At 39.8% G+C, this 17,903-nt stretch overlaps 1 protein-coding gene across 2 annotated transcripts in view; it reads left to right on the top strand.

Annotated features, from left to right (window-relative positions):
- WDR7 (WD repeat domain 7) overlaps window positions 1-17,903 on the top strand; it is a 231,529-nt gene that overhangs the window by 16,080 nt on the left and 197,546 nt on the right. For both annotated transcript variants that reach the window (XM_063295797.1, XM_063295796.1), the window contains exons 3-11: window positions 519-625; window positions 899-977; window positions 2,057-2,231; window positions 11,565-11,641; window positions 12,892-13,011; window positions 13,717-13,862; window positions 14,721-14,835; window positions 15,615-15,756; window positions 16,587-16,835. In XM_063295797.1, the coding sequence (XP_063151867.1) occupies window positions 519-625; window positions 899-977; window positions 2,057-2,231; window positions 11,565-11,641; window positions 12,892-13,011; window positions 13,717-13,862; window positions 14,721-14,835; window positions 15,615-15,756; window positions 16,587-16,835 (1,210 nt within the window). The remainder of the gene's footprint in view (window positions 1-518; window positions 626-898; window positions 978-2,056; window positions 2,232-11,564; window positions 11,642-12,891; window positions 13,012-13,716; window positions 13,863-14,720; window positions 14,836-15,614; window positions 15,757-16,586; window positions 16,836-17,903) is intronic.

The following is a 17,903-nucleotide window of genomic DNA, read 5'->3' as shown; positions in this document are numbered from 1 at the left end:
TTTGGAAAGGGGAAAAATCACTCTTAATTGTTGATCTTTATTTTGGAATAGCTACTGTGTTCATGCTTGAATGACTTGTGCGACCTACTTGTTGGCCTCCATGACTCAGGGTCATGCAAGTTAGCAAAAGATAGGGAAATAGTGGTGTATTTTATTATGTGAATGTACATACGATAAAAAAAACGTAATCATTCATACACTCACATATATGTAATGTTCAACTTATTAAAAGTCCACCATACATTTTTTTTGCCTTTTCATTCCCATTCATTCAAAATTTTTGCTTTTCAAAATAATCATAAAGAATAATATATTTGTCAACTTTTCATACTTTGTTTTCCCAAATTACTGGAGAATGAGAGAGAGAGAGAGAGATCCATAATTTGGGAATTAAAAGTATGAAAAGTTTACAACTATGTTTCTGTGTGTGTTATTCTCATGCCTTTGACAATACTTTTTATTTTATAGTAATTTTTGAAAGTATTCAGAGTTATTTGTATTTTTTTTTCTGATTCTAGATAAATCCTAGAGCTCTGTTGTTTGGTCATACAGCATCAATCACTTGTTTATCCAAAGCCAGTTCTTCAAGTGAAAAACAGTATATAGTGAGTGCATCTGAAAGTGGGTAAGGATTTGCTTTTCCTACCAAATTTGCTGTTGGTTACTGAATTATTTTAGGTCTCTTATAATAATACCATATTAAGTAGCATCTTAAAATCTGCACGGGCAATTTCTTTTGCTTCCAAGGGAGTTAAGTATAGTTTTTGATCTTGCATCCTCCTCCTACTGCTCCCTTTCTTAAAGTGATCAGCAAATAAACAATTGTGGGGCTGGAGGAGAACAAAAGAATGATTGCTTAATTCTCATATCTACATTTGCTTTGTTCTTCTTCTTGTAGAGAAATGTGCCTCTGGGATGTGAATGATGGAAGGTGCATTGAATTTACTAAATTAGCCTGCACGCATACTGGCATACAGGTAAATGCTTTAAGTATGGATTAAACTGGTTATGTATAAATATAAATGCATATGTTGGCTTCTCCGTAATTGCTTTTAAGCTTTGCTTTAATCGGATACAGTTTTCAAGTGACTCAATTACATTATTTTAGTATATCTGTAATAGATTGATATTTTTACATGATGAAATATTTAAAAACTGAAACAAACTATTACTAATCTTTGGGAAAATTGGCAAAACAACCACAAAGAAATAAACAAAATGATAGCTGTATTCTGAGACAGTTAAAGGCACCTGTTTTTGCTGTCTTTTAGGAGCCAGCTGGAATGCAGAAATAGTGAAAGTCAGGTAATTTGTTATAGGGTAAACTTGATTTAAATAAACTTGATTTAAATAATGATTTATATCACAAGTCAGGAAAGTTCAGTTTAATTATGTACATTTCAAGTCAGGAAGGTTCTATTAATCATCATTTTCTTCTCAAAATATTTGATACAACCTTACTGTATACCCAGAGTAAGAAGTAGCTTTCAGTTTTAGGTGGTAGGTACCCACTGTTCATTACAAAGCAATGCTTCTTTACATTAATTTTCATTAAATTCGTTAAAATGGATTGATGGTTTGGTCATTTCATTTAGTATCCAAGTGGGTATGTGCTTGTGAATCATTAGAATCTGAAATAACTCCAGTTCAATTAATCATGAATGTTTACCATAATTATTGTTCTAAACAGTTGTATGAGCCTTGCAAAAGAAGTGCCTGCTTTTAATTGTCCTGCACTTTATAAAATACCTCTTTGAATGCTTTCTATAGTCTTTTGTATTTTAAATGATCTGGGTTGATTTTTAACGAAGCTTTTAGAGAAAAACCTGCAAATCTAATACAAATTTTAAAAAAATTGTTTAAATTAACTCACCTTTTAAAAAATCACTTGTTTTTACTGGGTTGATTACTAGGGTGCACTATTAATGAGAAGGACTAAGCCGTTGTGAGCATGCATTATTATTGTTGCTTATAAAGAAAACCTATAAAGAAAGTTCTGGCATTTGGGGTGCCACACACTACAATGGCTCTGACGTATTCTTGCATTCTCTTTTAGTTCTATCAATTCACAACTGGGACTCAGCGTGAAGGGAGATTGTTGTGTCATGGCCATTATCCAGAAATTCTTGTTGTGGATGCTACCAGCCTTGAAGTTCTTTATTCCTTGGTGTCGAAGATTTCTCCTGACTGGATCAGTTCTATGAGCATTATTCGATCTCATAGAACACAAGGTTAGCCAATAACCCTATTTCAAGCTCTTATTTTTTCAGGAGTTGTCTTGGCAACCAATCATCATCATCATCATCATCATCATCATCATCTAAATGTAAGTCATGAGAAAAAGAAAGTATACCCTCTTTGAGTTCTCTGGCTTTACATATCAGGACATAATAAAAATCATCTGGACCTTAGCAGGTCTTAAAATTAGGTAAAGACAACCTCAGATGAACAACAACATATGACATACCACACCATGTCATTATTTATTTTACAAAAATAGAGCCAAAATGGAGAAGCCATGTGTGAAAAACTAAGTACACCTTATGATTCAATAGCTTGTAGATCCACCTTTAGCAGCAATAACTTGAAGTAATTGTTTTCTGTATGACTTTATCAGTCTCTCACATCATTGTGGAGGAATGTTGGCCCACTCTTCTTTACAACATTGCTTCAGTTCATTGAGGTTTGGGGGCATTTGTTTATGCACAGCTCTCTTAAGGTCCAGCCACAGCATTTCAGTTGAGTTGAGGTCTGGACTTTGACTGGGCCATTGCAACACCTTGATTCTTTTCTTTTTCAGCCATTCTGTTGTAGATTTGCTGGTGTGCTTGGGATCATTGTCCCATTGCATGACCCAGTTTCAGCCAAGCTTTAGCTATCAGACAGATGGCCTCACATTTGACTCTAGAATACTTTGGTATGCAGAGGAGTTCATGGTCGACTCAATAACTGCAAGGTGCCCAGTTCCTGTGGCTGCAAAACAAGCCCAAATCATCACCCCTCCACCACCGTGCTTGACAGTTGATATGAGAGGTTTGTGCTGATAAGCTGTGTTTGGTTTTCACCAAACGTGGCGCTGTGCATTGTGGCCAAACATCTCCACTTTGGTCTTGTCTGTCCAAAAGACATTGTTCCAGAAATCTTGTGATTTGTTCAGATGCAACCTTGCAAACCTAAGCAGTGCTGTCATGTTCTTTTTAGGGAGAAGAGGCTTTCTCCTGGCAACCCTTCCAAACAACCAGACTTGTTCAGTCTTTTTCTAATTGTACTGCCATGAAGTTGAACATTTAACATGCTAACTGTCCTAACAGTCAGGAATCACGCTGAGACGAGGAGTAGGTCTCTAGTGTTTATTACTGCTACATAAGACAGAATCCTAACAAACTGAAGTAGCATGGGAAAACCCAGACAGATAAACCCCAAAAGTCAAGGCGGGTCTGATCTGTGTCTCTTTGAATGGCTGCTTAATTCCTCAGTACTACGCATGTGTTTTCCCCCCTGGATAGAGGCCCCTTCCAGCTCGCCATCAGTACTCATGACATCACCCTCCCCTCCAGATTCACATTCCATTTCAGCCCCCTCCCTTCCAGAGGTTTGATAAGAGTCTATGTCTCCTTCTAAGCTCCCATGGGAACTGGGCAACGATGGAAAGTCTTCAAAGGAAAACTCCTCCAAGGACGAATCAGTGCTGCTCTCCAGGTCTGATAACTCTTCTGGCCCAGGTGGCTGCTGCTGGAAAATAGCTAGATAATTAGAAGAGTCGTCCCCCCTCCACCCTGGGAAATACAAGCCCGAGGTGGAGGGCTGCGGTTCCCCCCCTCTTCTGTTACTGGTGTCAAGGCTTCAGGTGGGGGATTCCTCTGCTTGCTCAGCCAAGTGAGGAATCTCTGGTAGAGTGCGAGGCTTGGGTTTGTGAGGGAAAAGCTGATGGAATCGATGAACCAGCGTTGGTGCATGCACATCTCTGGCATTCTCCCACGTGTGCTCTTCCTCAGGGTACCCTTTCCAGTGTATGAAATATTGGATGCCCCTTCCCCTCCTCCTAGAGTCCAGAATTTCCTCGACTTCGTATTCTTCCACCCCCTCCACAATTACTGGAGGGGGGGCATTTGCGATCGCAAGGTACTTGGGGGAGGGTCCTTGGCTAGCAAGGCTCTGTGAAGGACTGGATGGATTTTCATGGATGCTGGCAGCTTTAAGCAAAAAGCCACCGGATTTATCTGCTGTACCACAGTGAAAGGGCCCACAGACTTAGAGTCCAACTTCTTGGAGGGCCTGGTAGAGGTCAAAAACTTGGTAGAGAGCCACACTTTGTCTCCTACCGCAATCGCTGGCCCCTCTTGTCTGTGAGCATCTGCAGCTCTCTTGTAAGCACTCTTTGCCCTGTTCAGCTGCTCCTTTAACAACTTCTGTGCGGCTTATTGCTCTTTAAGAAAATCATCCGCAGCTGGAACAGCTCCCTGCTGGGAGGAGGTGGGTAACACCCGAGGGTTAACCCCGTAGAGTGCTTGGAAAGGAGACATCATGGTAGAGGATTGCACAGAGTTATTATATGTAAATTCTGCCATGGGGAGCAGGGCTGGCCAATTGTCTTGCTGATAAGTGGTGTAACACCTGAGATACTGCTGTAACCATTGGTTGATTTTCTCAGCTTGCCCATTACTAGCCGGATGATGCGATGATGATAGGTGGATCTGGACCCCTAATGACTGGAAAAGGGCCCTCCAGAACCTGGAAGTGAACTGAGGGCCGCTGTCGCTCACCAAGTGATTTACTGTGCCTCTATACTTAAAAACATGGTCCATGAACAACTGCGCTGTGGCTTGCGCAGATGGGAGGCCCTTGCAAGGATTAAAATGCGCCATTTTAGTGAAAAGGTCCACCACCACTAGTATGGAAGTCAGCCCCTGGACCAGGGGTAAATCAGTGATGAAATCCATGGAGATTGTATCCCAAGGCTGACTGGGGGTGGGTAGGGGTTGCAAGAGTCCTGTGGGCTTCCCTGGGAGAGGCTTGGCTTGTCTACAGGTATGACAAGAAGCCACATAGCCCTTTATGTCTGCAGTCATCTTAGGCCATCAGTAGTCTCTCAGAGCTCTATGGAGAGTTTTGAAAACACCTCCGTGGCCTGTCGTTTGATGGTCATGGCAAAGTCTCAGTACTTCTTCCCTCAATGAGGGGGGGATGTATAATTGCCCGCTATGCCAGAGGATTCCTGCCCCCACATTGAATGGCGAGGCAGTGTCTTGCGGGCCCCTCTGGAGGTCATCCATCCTGGTCCTGGCATACGGGTCCTGTTGCTGCTGAGCTCTGACTCTTGTAAATAGGTCCTCTGCTTGTCTGCCTGCTGCTAAAATCTCTGTCTGGTTCCCCCTCATAGACTGCTCAAAGTTGTGAGGTTGTAATATAGTAGCCTGGACCTCCTGGTGAGTGGCAGGGGTTGCCTGAATGGATTGAGACAGGGCATCTGCCAAATGGTTCTGCACCCCGGGAACATAAGAAATAACAAAATTGAAACGGGAGAAAAACTGGCTCCATCTGATTTGGCGTGGGGTGAGGGATCTGGTGTTTTGTAGAAGCTGTAAATTCTTGTGATCGGTGCAAACTTTCACAGGAAAGGCTGCACCTTCTAGCCAGTGCCTCCACTCTTGGAATGCTGCTTTAATTGCTAGCAACTCCTTGTTAAAAACATCATAGTTTCTCTCTGCTGGTGAGAGCAGGTGTGAAAAAAAGGCACAAGGAAGCAATGTATTCTCGGTTTCGTTTGTATATTGCAATAACTCTGCCCCAATGGCAATATTGGAAGCATCTGAATGCATTATGAATTGCTTTGTGGGATCAGGGTGTTTTAACAGCAGCTGGGATGCAAAGAGTTGCTTGAATTCTCGGAATGCTGCTTGCTCCCTCTCCCCCCAAATGAATTTTGATCCTTTCTTCAAAAGCTGTGTGAGGGGTTTAGCCCTGTCACTAAATTTTTTTATGCACCTCCTGTAAAAATTGCAGAACCCTAGGAACCTTTGTACATCTTTCACATTTCGGGGGGGTTGCCAAGAGAGAATTGCCTGGACCTTAGAAGGATCCATGGATATGCCTTCTGTTGATATTTTATAGCCCAGGAAATGTAATTGTTAAATCGAAGGCACATTTCTCTAGCTTGGCAAACAGCTTGTTCTCTCTCAGTCTTTGTAAGACATTACGTATATGGGTCACATGAGTTGTAGCATCCTCAGAGAAAATTAATATGTCATCTAGATAAATGACCAGATACTTATCTAGTAAATCAGAGAAAATTTGATTCATAAATTGGGAAAATATGGCTCCTGCATTAGACAAGCCAAAGGGCAAAACAAGGTACTCAAATTTACCAAACCTGGTGTCGAAGGCAGTCAGATATTCATGCCCCTCTTTCATCCGGATCAGATTGTACGCATTCCTGAGGTCCAACCTAGTAAAAATGTGTGCTTTCTGTAAGCGATCCAGCAGATCAGATATTAGCGGCATGGGATAATTTTCTTTTATTGTGAGTTTATTGAGGGAACTGAAATCGTGTACCACTCTCATGGGTACCTCCTGGTTTGCCGGTGCCAACGGGTCAGGCTTCTTTGGTATGAAGAAGGTAGGAGCAGACGCTGGGGAAGTAGATGGTCGGATGAATCCCTTTTGGAGATTAGAATCCAAGTAATCCTTTAAGGTGGGTAGTTCCTTGGGGGACATGGGATATTGTTTCCTTGCTGGAATCTTGGCTCCTGGTATCAACTCAATGGTGCAATCACAGTCCCTATGTGGGGGTAGTGCTGTGGCCTCTTGTTCGCTGAAAACGTCTGCGAAATCTGCATACTTGGCTGGCAACTGGACCCCCCCCCCTGCTTCCGTGACTGCGTTGGTTGCTGGAGAGAGAAGAGCGGCTTGAATCTTGTGGTGCTGGCATTCCTTAGCTGGGAAGGAGATTGCTCCCATACTCCAGTTCAACAATGGGTTGTGGATCTTCAGCCAAGGTGTGCCCAGGACTATAGGCACATTAAGTGATGCCGTAACATAAAGTTGGATCCACTCAGTGTGGTTTCCCATTGTTAGTTGCAAAGGTTCTGTGAACCTTCTAATCGGCCCTGCCTTGAGGGGCTGGCCGTCAATGGTCTCAACTTCTATGGGACGTGGCAATTCTATGGTCGGGATGTTGAGGTCTTGTACGGTCTGTACATCAATAAAATTGGTGGAAGCTCCGGAATCCACGAGGGCCTCTAGCTTGTCCTGGTGCTCTGGGTTTACGTGCATTATTACTGGTAAGTAGTAAAAGGATTGCCTGGAATCCTCAGAATGAGCCCTTCTTAATTGATTGATGGTCTCCCTGCTGAGCTCTGTGGAGGGAGACTGATGGGGTTTCCCTGGTTGGAAGTAGAGGCGGAGGTGGCTCTTGTTTCAGCTGCTTGCCCTGGGGCTCTTATGGAATTTGCTTGGCTTCTTGCTGGGCAAGCTCTCACCATGTGCCCCTGGACTCCGCAGTAGAAACAGAGGGCTCTCTCTCTCCTTCTCTGTCTCTCAGCCTCGAAAGTAAGCCTCCTGCTCGCCCCGATCTGCATCAGCTCCTCTGGTCCTGAGTAAGGAGATGCTGTGGAGAGAGCTGGAAATCCTGGAAGCGTCCTGAGGCCCCTGCCTCTCCCTGGCTGCATCTGTCTGAGCTCTTCTAGCCTGGCATCTATGACCACAGACAACTGATATAAAGCTTCTAGGGTAGCTGGTGTTCCCTGGCGCACTAATTCATTCTTAATTTCTTCATCCAGCCCCTGTTCAAATTGGTCTTTCAAGGCACTCTCATTCCAGTCCAGATCTCCTGCTAACAGCTTGAAATCAGCAATGTAGATTCCCACTCTCTTGTTGCCTTGCTTGAGCTTCTGAATTTCCCGGCTGGCAGTGACCTCTCTGATCAGGTCGTCAAAGTGTGCTCGGAACCCTGCCAGAAAATTCTGGTAGTCGTTGAGAATTGGGTCGTTGTTCTCCACCATGGGAATAGCCCATTTGGCCGCTGGTCCCTTTAGCAGACTTAGAATGAAGATGACTCTGGTTCTGTCTGTGGGAAACTCTGCCGTTCTGCTGTTGAAAAACATTGTGCACTGTGTGAGAAAGGTTCTCAACTGTCCTGCTTCTCCTCCAAACTTCTCTGGTAGACTGCCCTGGGATCTCAAGACTACTGGTGGAGCTGCTGCTGCTGCTACCAGTTGTGGGTTAATCGGAGCTGGTTGTTGTAACTGCTGTAGCATGGCTGCTTGTAATGTGTTGATCTGGAGATCTACTTGTTGTTGGTGTTGTTGCAGGGCTGCTGCCAATTGTTGGATGGCTTGCCAAATTTCCTGGTTTTCTGAAGACATTTTCCAAATGTCTCTCCTTTATTTTTCTTTGTTCCTCCCTCTTTCAATGGGAGTAGGAGTTTGTTAGGACTAATGTCCTAACAGTCAGGAATCACGCTGAGACGAGGAGTAGGTCTCTAGTGTTTATTACTGCTACATAAGACAGAATCCTAACAAACTGAAGAAGCGTGGGAAAAACCCAGACAGATAAACCTCAAAAGTCAAGGCGGGTCTGATCTGTGTCTCTTCGAATGGCTGCTTAATTCCTCAGTACTACGCATGCGTTTTCCCCCCTGGATAGAGGCCCCCTCCTGCTCGCCATCAGTACTCATGACACTAACTGAGGCCTGTAGAGTCTGAGATGTAACTCCTGGATTTTTTGCAATTTCTCTGAGCATTGCACGGTCTTGGGATGAATTTGCTGGGACGTCCACTCCTGGGAAGATTGGCAGCTCTCCTGAATGCTTCCCACTTGTGAATAATCTTCCTCACTGTAGAATGATGGACTTTAAATTGTTTGGAAATGGCCTTATAACTCTTCCCAGATTGGTGGGCAGCAACAATTGCTTCTCTAAGATCAATGCTGATGTGTTAACACACACCAGAATGCTCAAGACCAGCAAACTCCTAAAATTTCGGCTTTTATAGAGGTGGTCACACTTGCTGATGATCAGTTAATCAAGGGCACTTGATTAGCAGCACCTGGCTGCTACTTAGCCTCTTAATACCCATGGAAGCAGTAAGGGTGTACTTAGTTTTTCATACATGGCTTCTCCATTTTGGCTTTATTTTTGTAAAATACGTAATGACGCAGTGTCATATGTCATGTGTTGTTGTTCATCCAAGGTTGTATTTACCTAATTTTAAGACCTGCTAAGGTCCAGATGATTTTTATTATGTCCTGATACCACAGAACTCAAAGAGAGAGTACTTCCTTTTTCTTGCGACTTACCATGAAATTAATAAAAAATAAAAGGTGGCAAGTGCAACAGACCAGATGGAATGAAGTGAGGGGTTCACTCTCCTTGTCAAAGGCCTGGGTGAAGCAATAATAAATAAACAAATTAATAAATAATAAAAAGCAATGCATATTGCAGACATAGGGGTAAACTTCCCTGAAATTAGTCGAGTGAACCTGGCTTTGCATAATTCTTGCTGATGCCGTCACTATTCCTCAGTCCTGAGAGATGTTAATCAATGTGTTTTGGGTCTGGTCTTGTTCACACAGTGCTACCATTTTCTCTTAACTGAACTTTCAAGTGAGATTTTTCCAGGGTATTCCCATGGTTCTGGTTTTCCCCTGTATGTTTGTTTGATCTCATTTAGGAAGAAAAATAAAACTGCTTCTTCATGAAGTAAAACTTGACTAAGATTTGTCTTTGGTGCCCAGTTAGGAAAGACCTTTTTCTGAGTCTCGTCCATGGGAGTATAATTTTGAATCTGAGCCTTGCCTTACTTGATGTATCTGCAAAATGTTAAATTTATCCACTTCCTAGTTAACTTGTAATATAATTATATTACTGCAGGAACATTAAGATAGCATGAAGTTTAGAAGAATGTTACAGTTATTTGATGTCATATCTATTTTATCTACCTATCTACCTATCTATCTATATTTCAAATTTCGTCACTGCCCATCTCACTCGAGTGACTCTGGGCAGTTTACAATAAAACTAAAATACTACAGGTTAAAATACAATAAAAACAGTATAAATATAAATATAAAACCCAAGATAGGGATGTTAAAAAGTTCTTAATTAAATTCATATAATTCACGGCATCTTCAAGGTGCTAACCACCCCCAGGATTGATTATCCCTTCTCCCGCCAAAAGCAAGATGGCAGAGCCAGGTTTTCACCCCTTTCCAGAAGTCTAGTTCATTCAGGTAGGGGAACTGTTGACACTCCACTTCCTGTCATGATCTGCTGGGTACACGATGAGATGGATGTCATTTGCAGACTTTATCTTAGATCCAAATAAAAAAAGACCAGGCACGGTGGTTAGAGCATTATGTTTAGGCACTATTAGTATCCATAAAATATTCATATTTCACTTAAACCTTATTTAAAAGTCAGGTGGGCCCTGACCTACCTATCTTTTTGATAACTGGTGAAGACACTTCTCTTCCAAGGGGGTTTTGGTCAGGAAAATTTTAGACGGTCACAATTTTATATGTGAGTTATTTCATTTACATAATCATGTGTATTGCAAGCCATTTAAGAGTTCCTTAAGTGAGTAGCATACAATTGGTAATAAATACATTTAAAACAATATTAAAATGTAAACTTATATTTAAAACCAAGATTAAGGAATGCATTGTGTATGTTTAAAACCCAAATCTGTGAGAACCAATGAGGAGATCAACCAGCAAAACCCAAGTCTTCACCTTCAACCCCCAATTTGAATGAGGAGCAGTTTGAGGAGTTCTGGGCCATAAGCAGCTCCACAGCATAGGAGCAGCCAACAAAAAGGCTGAAGATCTCATGCATTACTGGTGGATTAGCCATTTTACAATAAGCTTAATATAAAATGAGAAAACGTCGAGAACATAGGAAGTCATCTGACATCAAATCAGATCCTTGTTCAGTTTCAATTGGCTCCGGTAGCTGTTCGTCATAGATTGAACAGAGTCTTTTGCTCCTGTTTGTTAGAGACTAGAGCAGGGTTTCTCAACCGGGGCTCTGTGGAACTCCAGGGTTCCACAAGAGGTCTTTAGGGGTTCCCTGGGAGATCATTATTTCTTTAAAAAATTATTTCAAATTCCGGCAACTTCACATTTAAGAGGTAAGTTTCATTCTTTATTTTGAGTTTAAGAACACTGATAATGCATATGTACAGACCTACCCATGAAACAAATATAATAATTTTTTAACTTCTGGCCTATATTTGAGCCTGAATGTTCAGGGGTTCCCTGAGGCCTGAAAAATATTTCAAGGGTTCCTCCAGGGTCAAAAAATTGAGAAAGGCTGGACTAGAGATTGAATCTAGAATCTTTTGTATGTCAAGAAATTGGTTTATCACTTACTTTACCAACCTCATATTTATTCCCTTGAGCTTCTCAGCTCATGAACATGACCTGTAATAAATATATTTCTTAGGTTTTATGCTTAGCATCTTTTTTCATTGTATGAGTCAAATAAATGCTACTGAATTTATGAAATAATTCTGAGTCTCTATGTGTCTTGTGGGATGATGATTATTTTGTTTGCTTGTCTGCTCTAGAGGACACTGTTGTAGCAGTATCTGTGACTGGCATCCTTAAAGTATGGATAGTAACTTCTGAAGTGAGTCACATGCAGGTAAGGAAAAACAACTGCAGTTTTATAGCGATGCTCTTCTTTTTCCAGTGCATGGCTTTTTGATTGCCGAGTCTGATTGACTTGTCTTTTTCCACTGCTTATGTTATCCTTGATATGTAGGTGTGTTTTTAGCAGAACTTCTGTTCCTGCTCAGATATGCTGTTCCTGACACCCAACAGATATTTAAAATTTGTTGACCAGAAGGTTTGTTTCTTTTTCTCAAGCTGTGATTACAGTACTTCTAAACTCGTATCTATTTCAAAATAGAATAAAATACAAAATGTTACATACAGTAAATACAACAAACAACAAACAAAACGAAGACAACATTTAAGAAAAGAAAAAACAACCTCGATTATAAATACAAACATAAGATAAAAAATAAAATAAGATAAAGAAAATAAAAGGTGGTTTCCGACTATCCCCATTATAGATATACTTATATTTGAAATACAATAATCTCTTTCCACTAATTTATCCAACATTACCATTATTTCTATTCAATAAATAAAGTTTTAAATGAAACCCATAATCATAACTTCATTTTTTTCTTTTACGAGCAGGTAATCTAAAAAAGGTCGCCATATGTCCGTAAATCTAGAAACAGTTTTATCTCTTATTAAGTCTGTTGATTTTGCCATTTGTGCTATATCCATTAATTTAATTGTCCATTCTTCTGTTGTTGGTACTTGTGCTTCCTTCCACCGTTGGGCATAAAGTGTTCTTGCTGCAGTAATCATGTGTAGAAATGAATTACCATGTTTTTTCTCAAGCTACGATTACAGTAGAATACATTCCTTTATGTGGGCAGAGAAGATTTGCTACAAGTGGCCTTTGTTTTTCTTTTCTCCTTTTGTAAGCTGTGGATTAAATGTGGATTCACTTTTCAGTTTTAGTTCCTGTCCTGTATATTACCTTTTATCTGTTTTAAGACTGGGGAATACCTTCTTACCACCTTTCTGAGACTCAAATAGTTTCTTCCCAACCACAGTTGAATTCTAAATACTGATAGCATGCCACGATGAAATGTTAGAACGATATACCAGATTTAAAAACAAGTAATATATACTGCCAGACATATTGATATTTTAAAATCAATCTCTCAGGCTAGGATTCACGGCTATGAAGGGAACAGGACACATAGAAATGGAAAAGAACAATTTCGAAAGGGGGAATAGAGAAATAAAAGTTGATTGTACTTTATTGCATAAAAGACTTTAAATTCCCTCCTCCTTTTAATTTCTCTTAAGGATACGGAACCAATCTTTGAAGAGGAATCTAAACCGATTTACTGTCAGAACTGCCAGAGCATTTCCTTCTGTGCATTTACTCAAAGATCACTTTTGGTAGTTTGCTCTAAATACTGGAGGGTAAGGATAACCAGTTAAGTGAAAGCTGGCATTTCTTTGCTGTTCAGTCTGCTGTACTCAAATTGTGCATGAGGCGTGCATGCAAAAAATCTCCAGATGGTCAGATTCTAAATTGATTAGTCTACAATGATTTCGCTGCGTACCTAATTGCCTTAGCATGCATGAGCTCACACTGTTGCTGGATTGTTAGTTTTATAGAAAACTACAAGCATTTATCTGAACATTAAAATAATGTTTAATAGTATTTTAAAAGCAATAGTTATTAAATAGATTGTTATTAAATAGTAATTTAATAACAATCACGGTGCTTTTGCTTTCAAACTTTTTTCTTTAATTTTTGTAAAGAATTATTTCTTGTATTGATCATATAATTCTTATAATTGTCTTTGTGTCTTGCCTCCTTTTATGACCTTTCATACATGGGAACGATATTTCTTTTTCTGCAGGTTTTTGACTTGTTGAGTTGAAAAGTTTTACTGATTATTTATGCTTTTGTCTAGTGCTTTTAAAATGTTCTTTAGGTATCTTAAAGACGTAAGTTGCCTTAAGTGTCTTGTTTTTTGATTGAAGGAGTTTAATAAAAGGATGCAACTTCTGCTTTTAATAAATAAAGCACTAATTGCAGCTACTGTAAGACCAGTTGTTTGTGTTTATGTATATGTCTCAATTTACAATTGTTTATGTTATGTAATTATTTTCCTTCAGGTGTTTGATGCTGGAGATTATTCCTTGTTATGCTCAGTCCCAAGTGAAAATGGACAGACATGGACAGGAGGTGATTTTGTGTCAGCAGACAAAGTGATAATATGGACTGAAGATGGACAAAGTTTTATATATAAGCTACCAGCCAGGTATGTGGCATTAACAGGGCATGCATGCATAAATCCATTCATCCATCCATCCATCCTTCTGTGTATCCAGATAGAATGAGGGATAGTGATACTAATAAATCAGTTTATCAGACCATATATCTTTTTACTGATATGTAGTTAGAACATACCACAGTACCCTGAGTTTGGGTATCATAACGAACTGTGATCAGCTCTAAATCAGAATTTCTTTTTATGTGCAGGAAAGATGAGGGAGACTGTGATAGAGATAAATGAAAATGCTTGAACTAGCTTTATTGTACAGTTTGTGAAGCTGAATGAAACATAAAGTTCATATTGTCAGTGCATAGCTGATTAGCTTTTTTAACTTCCCTGTGAGTAGTTAAATTTAGATGTGCAGAAATTTCTTATTTCTACCTCTTTGCTAGTTTTGTCAACTTAATTAGGCAAACCAGCTCCTGAACTATTCCTGAATTTGGATGACAGTTTTTACCCTTATGCAGAGGATTGCTTTTAGGCGGTACTATACAGACAGATCCCACATTTGGGAACTACTTTTTATTCTGCTGCTGTTCATGTGGATTTCCTGTCTAGACATTTTAATCCACATCTCCTTCTGAGTTTTAACTGTAAATAAAAATATTAAATATGAGCCCCCTTTTTTAAACTCTAAATAGTGTTTCTCAGCCTCAGCAACTTTAAGATGTGTGGACTTCAACTCCCAGAATTCCCCAGCCAGGAATGCTTAAAGTTGCTGAGGCAGAAGTACTGTTCTAAACTATCTAGTCCATTGCTGATAAGTGAATACTAAAGCTGCAATTTGTGGTATGTTTCTTAATTGTCATATGAGCTGCTCAATACAAACTTTCTGGTTTTCAGTTGCTTGCCAGCTAGCAAGTCATTTCGCAGTGATGTTGGAAAAGTTGTTGAAAACCTCAATCCTCCTCAACTCTATTGTGTTGTAGACCAAGGAGAGGTGAAAGCAGATAAACAGGTAAAACTTTGACCTGCTTTATTGTTCAGAAATGCAGAAGCGGTAAATGGATGCAGCTAATAATTTGAAGTACTTTTGAGATCATGGGCATGTTGCTGCTTCCTTATATTTTAATGTTGATCTCATTTTTCTTCTCCTAATGTAGAATAAGGCATAGGAAGGCACAAGGAGTTATATTCAACTCTTTTGCAGATATCTTTTTAGTATCAGGCCAAAACATTCCTATTTTTCCAGACATTTTTAATAGTCATTTTGATATATTGCACTGGGATACTTGCTTTTATATAATTTTTGTTTTCACGGTTTTTCAGGTGCACTTTATTAACACATTCTTTTGGGTTGCTTTGCACTGTTTTGCTGTTTTTATAGCTTTTATTTGCCCCAAAGACTTCAGATCTGGGGGAGATTGAAAGTCAAATAAATAAATAATGTTATGTTTGCTTCGTATTTCTTTAACATGCCTTTTCTCCACACCATCCTGAAATTGTATTGTTTATTGATACCTTAAAAGAATGTTAATTGCTGATATTGAATCAAATCTGTCTCATATCTTGCACATATATATTGTCTCTAGTTGGATATACATTGTTAGTCATTCCTTTCACAAGGCTCTATGCTTCCTGACATAGTTCAGCTGACAGTACTGAAATTAAGATCTCACATAGGCATCATAGCATGACACAGGCATGATAGAATTGGGATCCATATCCAGGATCCAGGTTTTACTCTACTTGTTAACTTGTCTAAAATGCTGTTTTAATGTCTTGTTTATTTTACAGTTATTAATCTGCCCTCCCGTCACCCAATTCTTCTATGGCCGCAGGGAGTGTTTCCATAAACTATTAATCCAGGGAGACTCTTCAGGGAGGCTCACCATTTGGAATATTCCAGATTCGCTTGACAAGCAGAATATGACTGAAGGTAACTGTTGTCCCAGCAGGTAGTAACACCTAGTAACCTTCAAACAGGATCAGACCTGGTTACTATTTAGACAGGACATCAGGGAATGTGGGCTTCTTGGTACTCTCCGAGCTTGGTTGTTTGCTTGCAGATGTTTCATTATTCAACTAGGTAACACGCTGATGATATTACCTAGTTGGGTAATGAAACAGCTGCAAGCAAACAACCAAGCTCAGAGAGCACCAGTAACTCCACAGATCAACCCTGAGCTACAGAGATTCTCTTCGATTGAGATCAGAAAATACCCAAAATGTGAGCTAGACTGGTAAGATGAAAACACATCCCCAAAGACAAGCCACTTCTCTGTTGCTGCCATCAGTAGTCAGACTCCACTTGAGGGAGGTCTTATCTGTATTTTATTGCTGTAAGCCACCCAGAGTCACTTGCTGAGATGGGCGGCTATAGAAATCAAACAAACAAACAAACCAACAAACAAATACATAAAATTTTATACTTAATTACAAGTGTTAGCAGAAATGTTACTCTTACCAGAATTTTTCTTATCGTTCCTAGTCTTTGGCCCAATCCTGGAGAATTGTTCATAATTGTTTACTACCCTACTCCTGGTAGCTGTAGCCAGGTCTCCCCCCTCTCCCCCCCCCCCCGGTAAACTCCCTCCTTACTACTTCACTTATGATTCACAAAATTAAATTCTAAACCCCTGTGCAAGGCCACGCACCAGCTTAATTTTGTTGGACTTTGATTTAGTGAAAATTACCTATAGCATTGCTTTTTCTGAGTCTTTCATTTATTTATTTAACATTTTAAATGTATTTTGTTTTAAAAATCAGGATTGCCAATTACTACTTCCACTTCTCTACAAGAAGCATTTAGCAAACTTTCTCCTTGCCCAGCTGGTATTATAGATCAGTTGAGCTTCATCTCAAATAGCGAGGAGCCTTTGAAGGTGACGGCAAGTGTGTACATCCCAGCACATGGACGACTGGTTTGTGGTCGTGAAGATGGAAGTATTGTTATTGTACCAGCAACTCAGACTGCTATAGTTCAGCTTTTACAAGATGAACATATGTGCAGAAGAGGTGTGTGAAATAATAATTTAAAGGATGCAGGGATAACTTTTTAAGTGGTGGCATTAAATCGGTTATCTTTGTTCATATTCAGCTGATATGGAAGAGGGTGTTCTATTAGTACATGGAAGAATACTTGCTTGCATTCATTATCATTGTTAAATGATTTTTTTTTAAATTCACGAATTATGCTGAAAATACTTTGGGTTTATTTCTGAATAATATGGCTATATTTCAAAGAGCTGAAAGCAGTTCCTAAAATGAATCTTAATTGTCATCGTTTAGCTCGTGTATTTTGTTCCAGTGTCTGGCATTTGTAAACTGAAGGTGGTAATGGGACCAGAATACCCATGAATAGAATATACAATAAGTTTGTTGTGGGACTGGTCAGTAATTGTTCTTGCTTTTGAAATTAGAGCAAAGAAGATGGGAATGTATTGATTATACTATCTTTGTAGCAGCAAAGACTTTTTTGCGAAAGTGGACTTGGCCTAACCATGAGCTTGGTGATGATCTTGATGATGATGATGATCCCAGGGATAAATAATGGGACACTTGAATCGATTGCTTTACATGCGTGCACTCATTAAAAATGAACACATAATTGAATGGCTTTCATGTAGTGAGTGGGTCATCTTGAATAAATTTATTATAATGGGAGGCTACCTCAGATAATTGGTCCAGAAGTCTCACTTAACACAAAAATGTCAGATGACAAGTATCATTCATCCAAAAGTATGATTTGTATTGAGAGTATTACACCTGTTTTAAAGCATCTGCAGTGGCTCCTTCTGAGTTTCATTTAGAGAAATAAGTACTGCAACATGCTATACAGGGGGCTGCCCTTGAAGACCACTCAAAAGCCTGAAGCTAGTCCAGAACACAGGTGCACCTCAATATGCTCACATAATACCACTACTTTACAAGTTACACTGGCTCCCATTAGGTTTCTGTGTGCAATTTAAGATACTGGTTGTCACACAAAAAGCACTTCATGGCACAAATCTGGGTTGTATGTGGACTTGTTATTTCTGCCCAATGTTATCTAATGGGACTAGGAGGTATGTCTTCTCTATCACT

The sequence above is a fragment of the Candoia aspera genome, chromosome 2 (assembly GCF_035149785.1).
Source record: "Candoia aspera isolate rCanAsp1 chromosome 2, rCanAsp1.hap2, whole genome shotgun sequence".
Lineage (NCBI taxonomy): Eukaryota > Metazoa > Chordata > Lepidosauria > Squamata > Boidae > Candoia > Candoia aspera.
The sequence above is the reverse complement of the archived record's forward strand: the minus strand, read 5'-3'. Positions and strand labels throughout refer to the sequence as shown.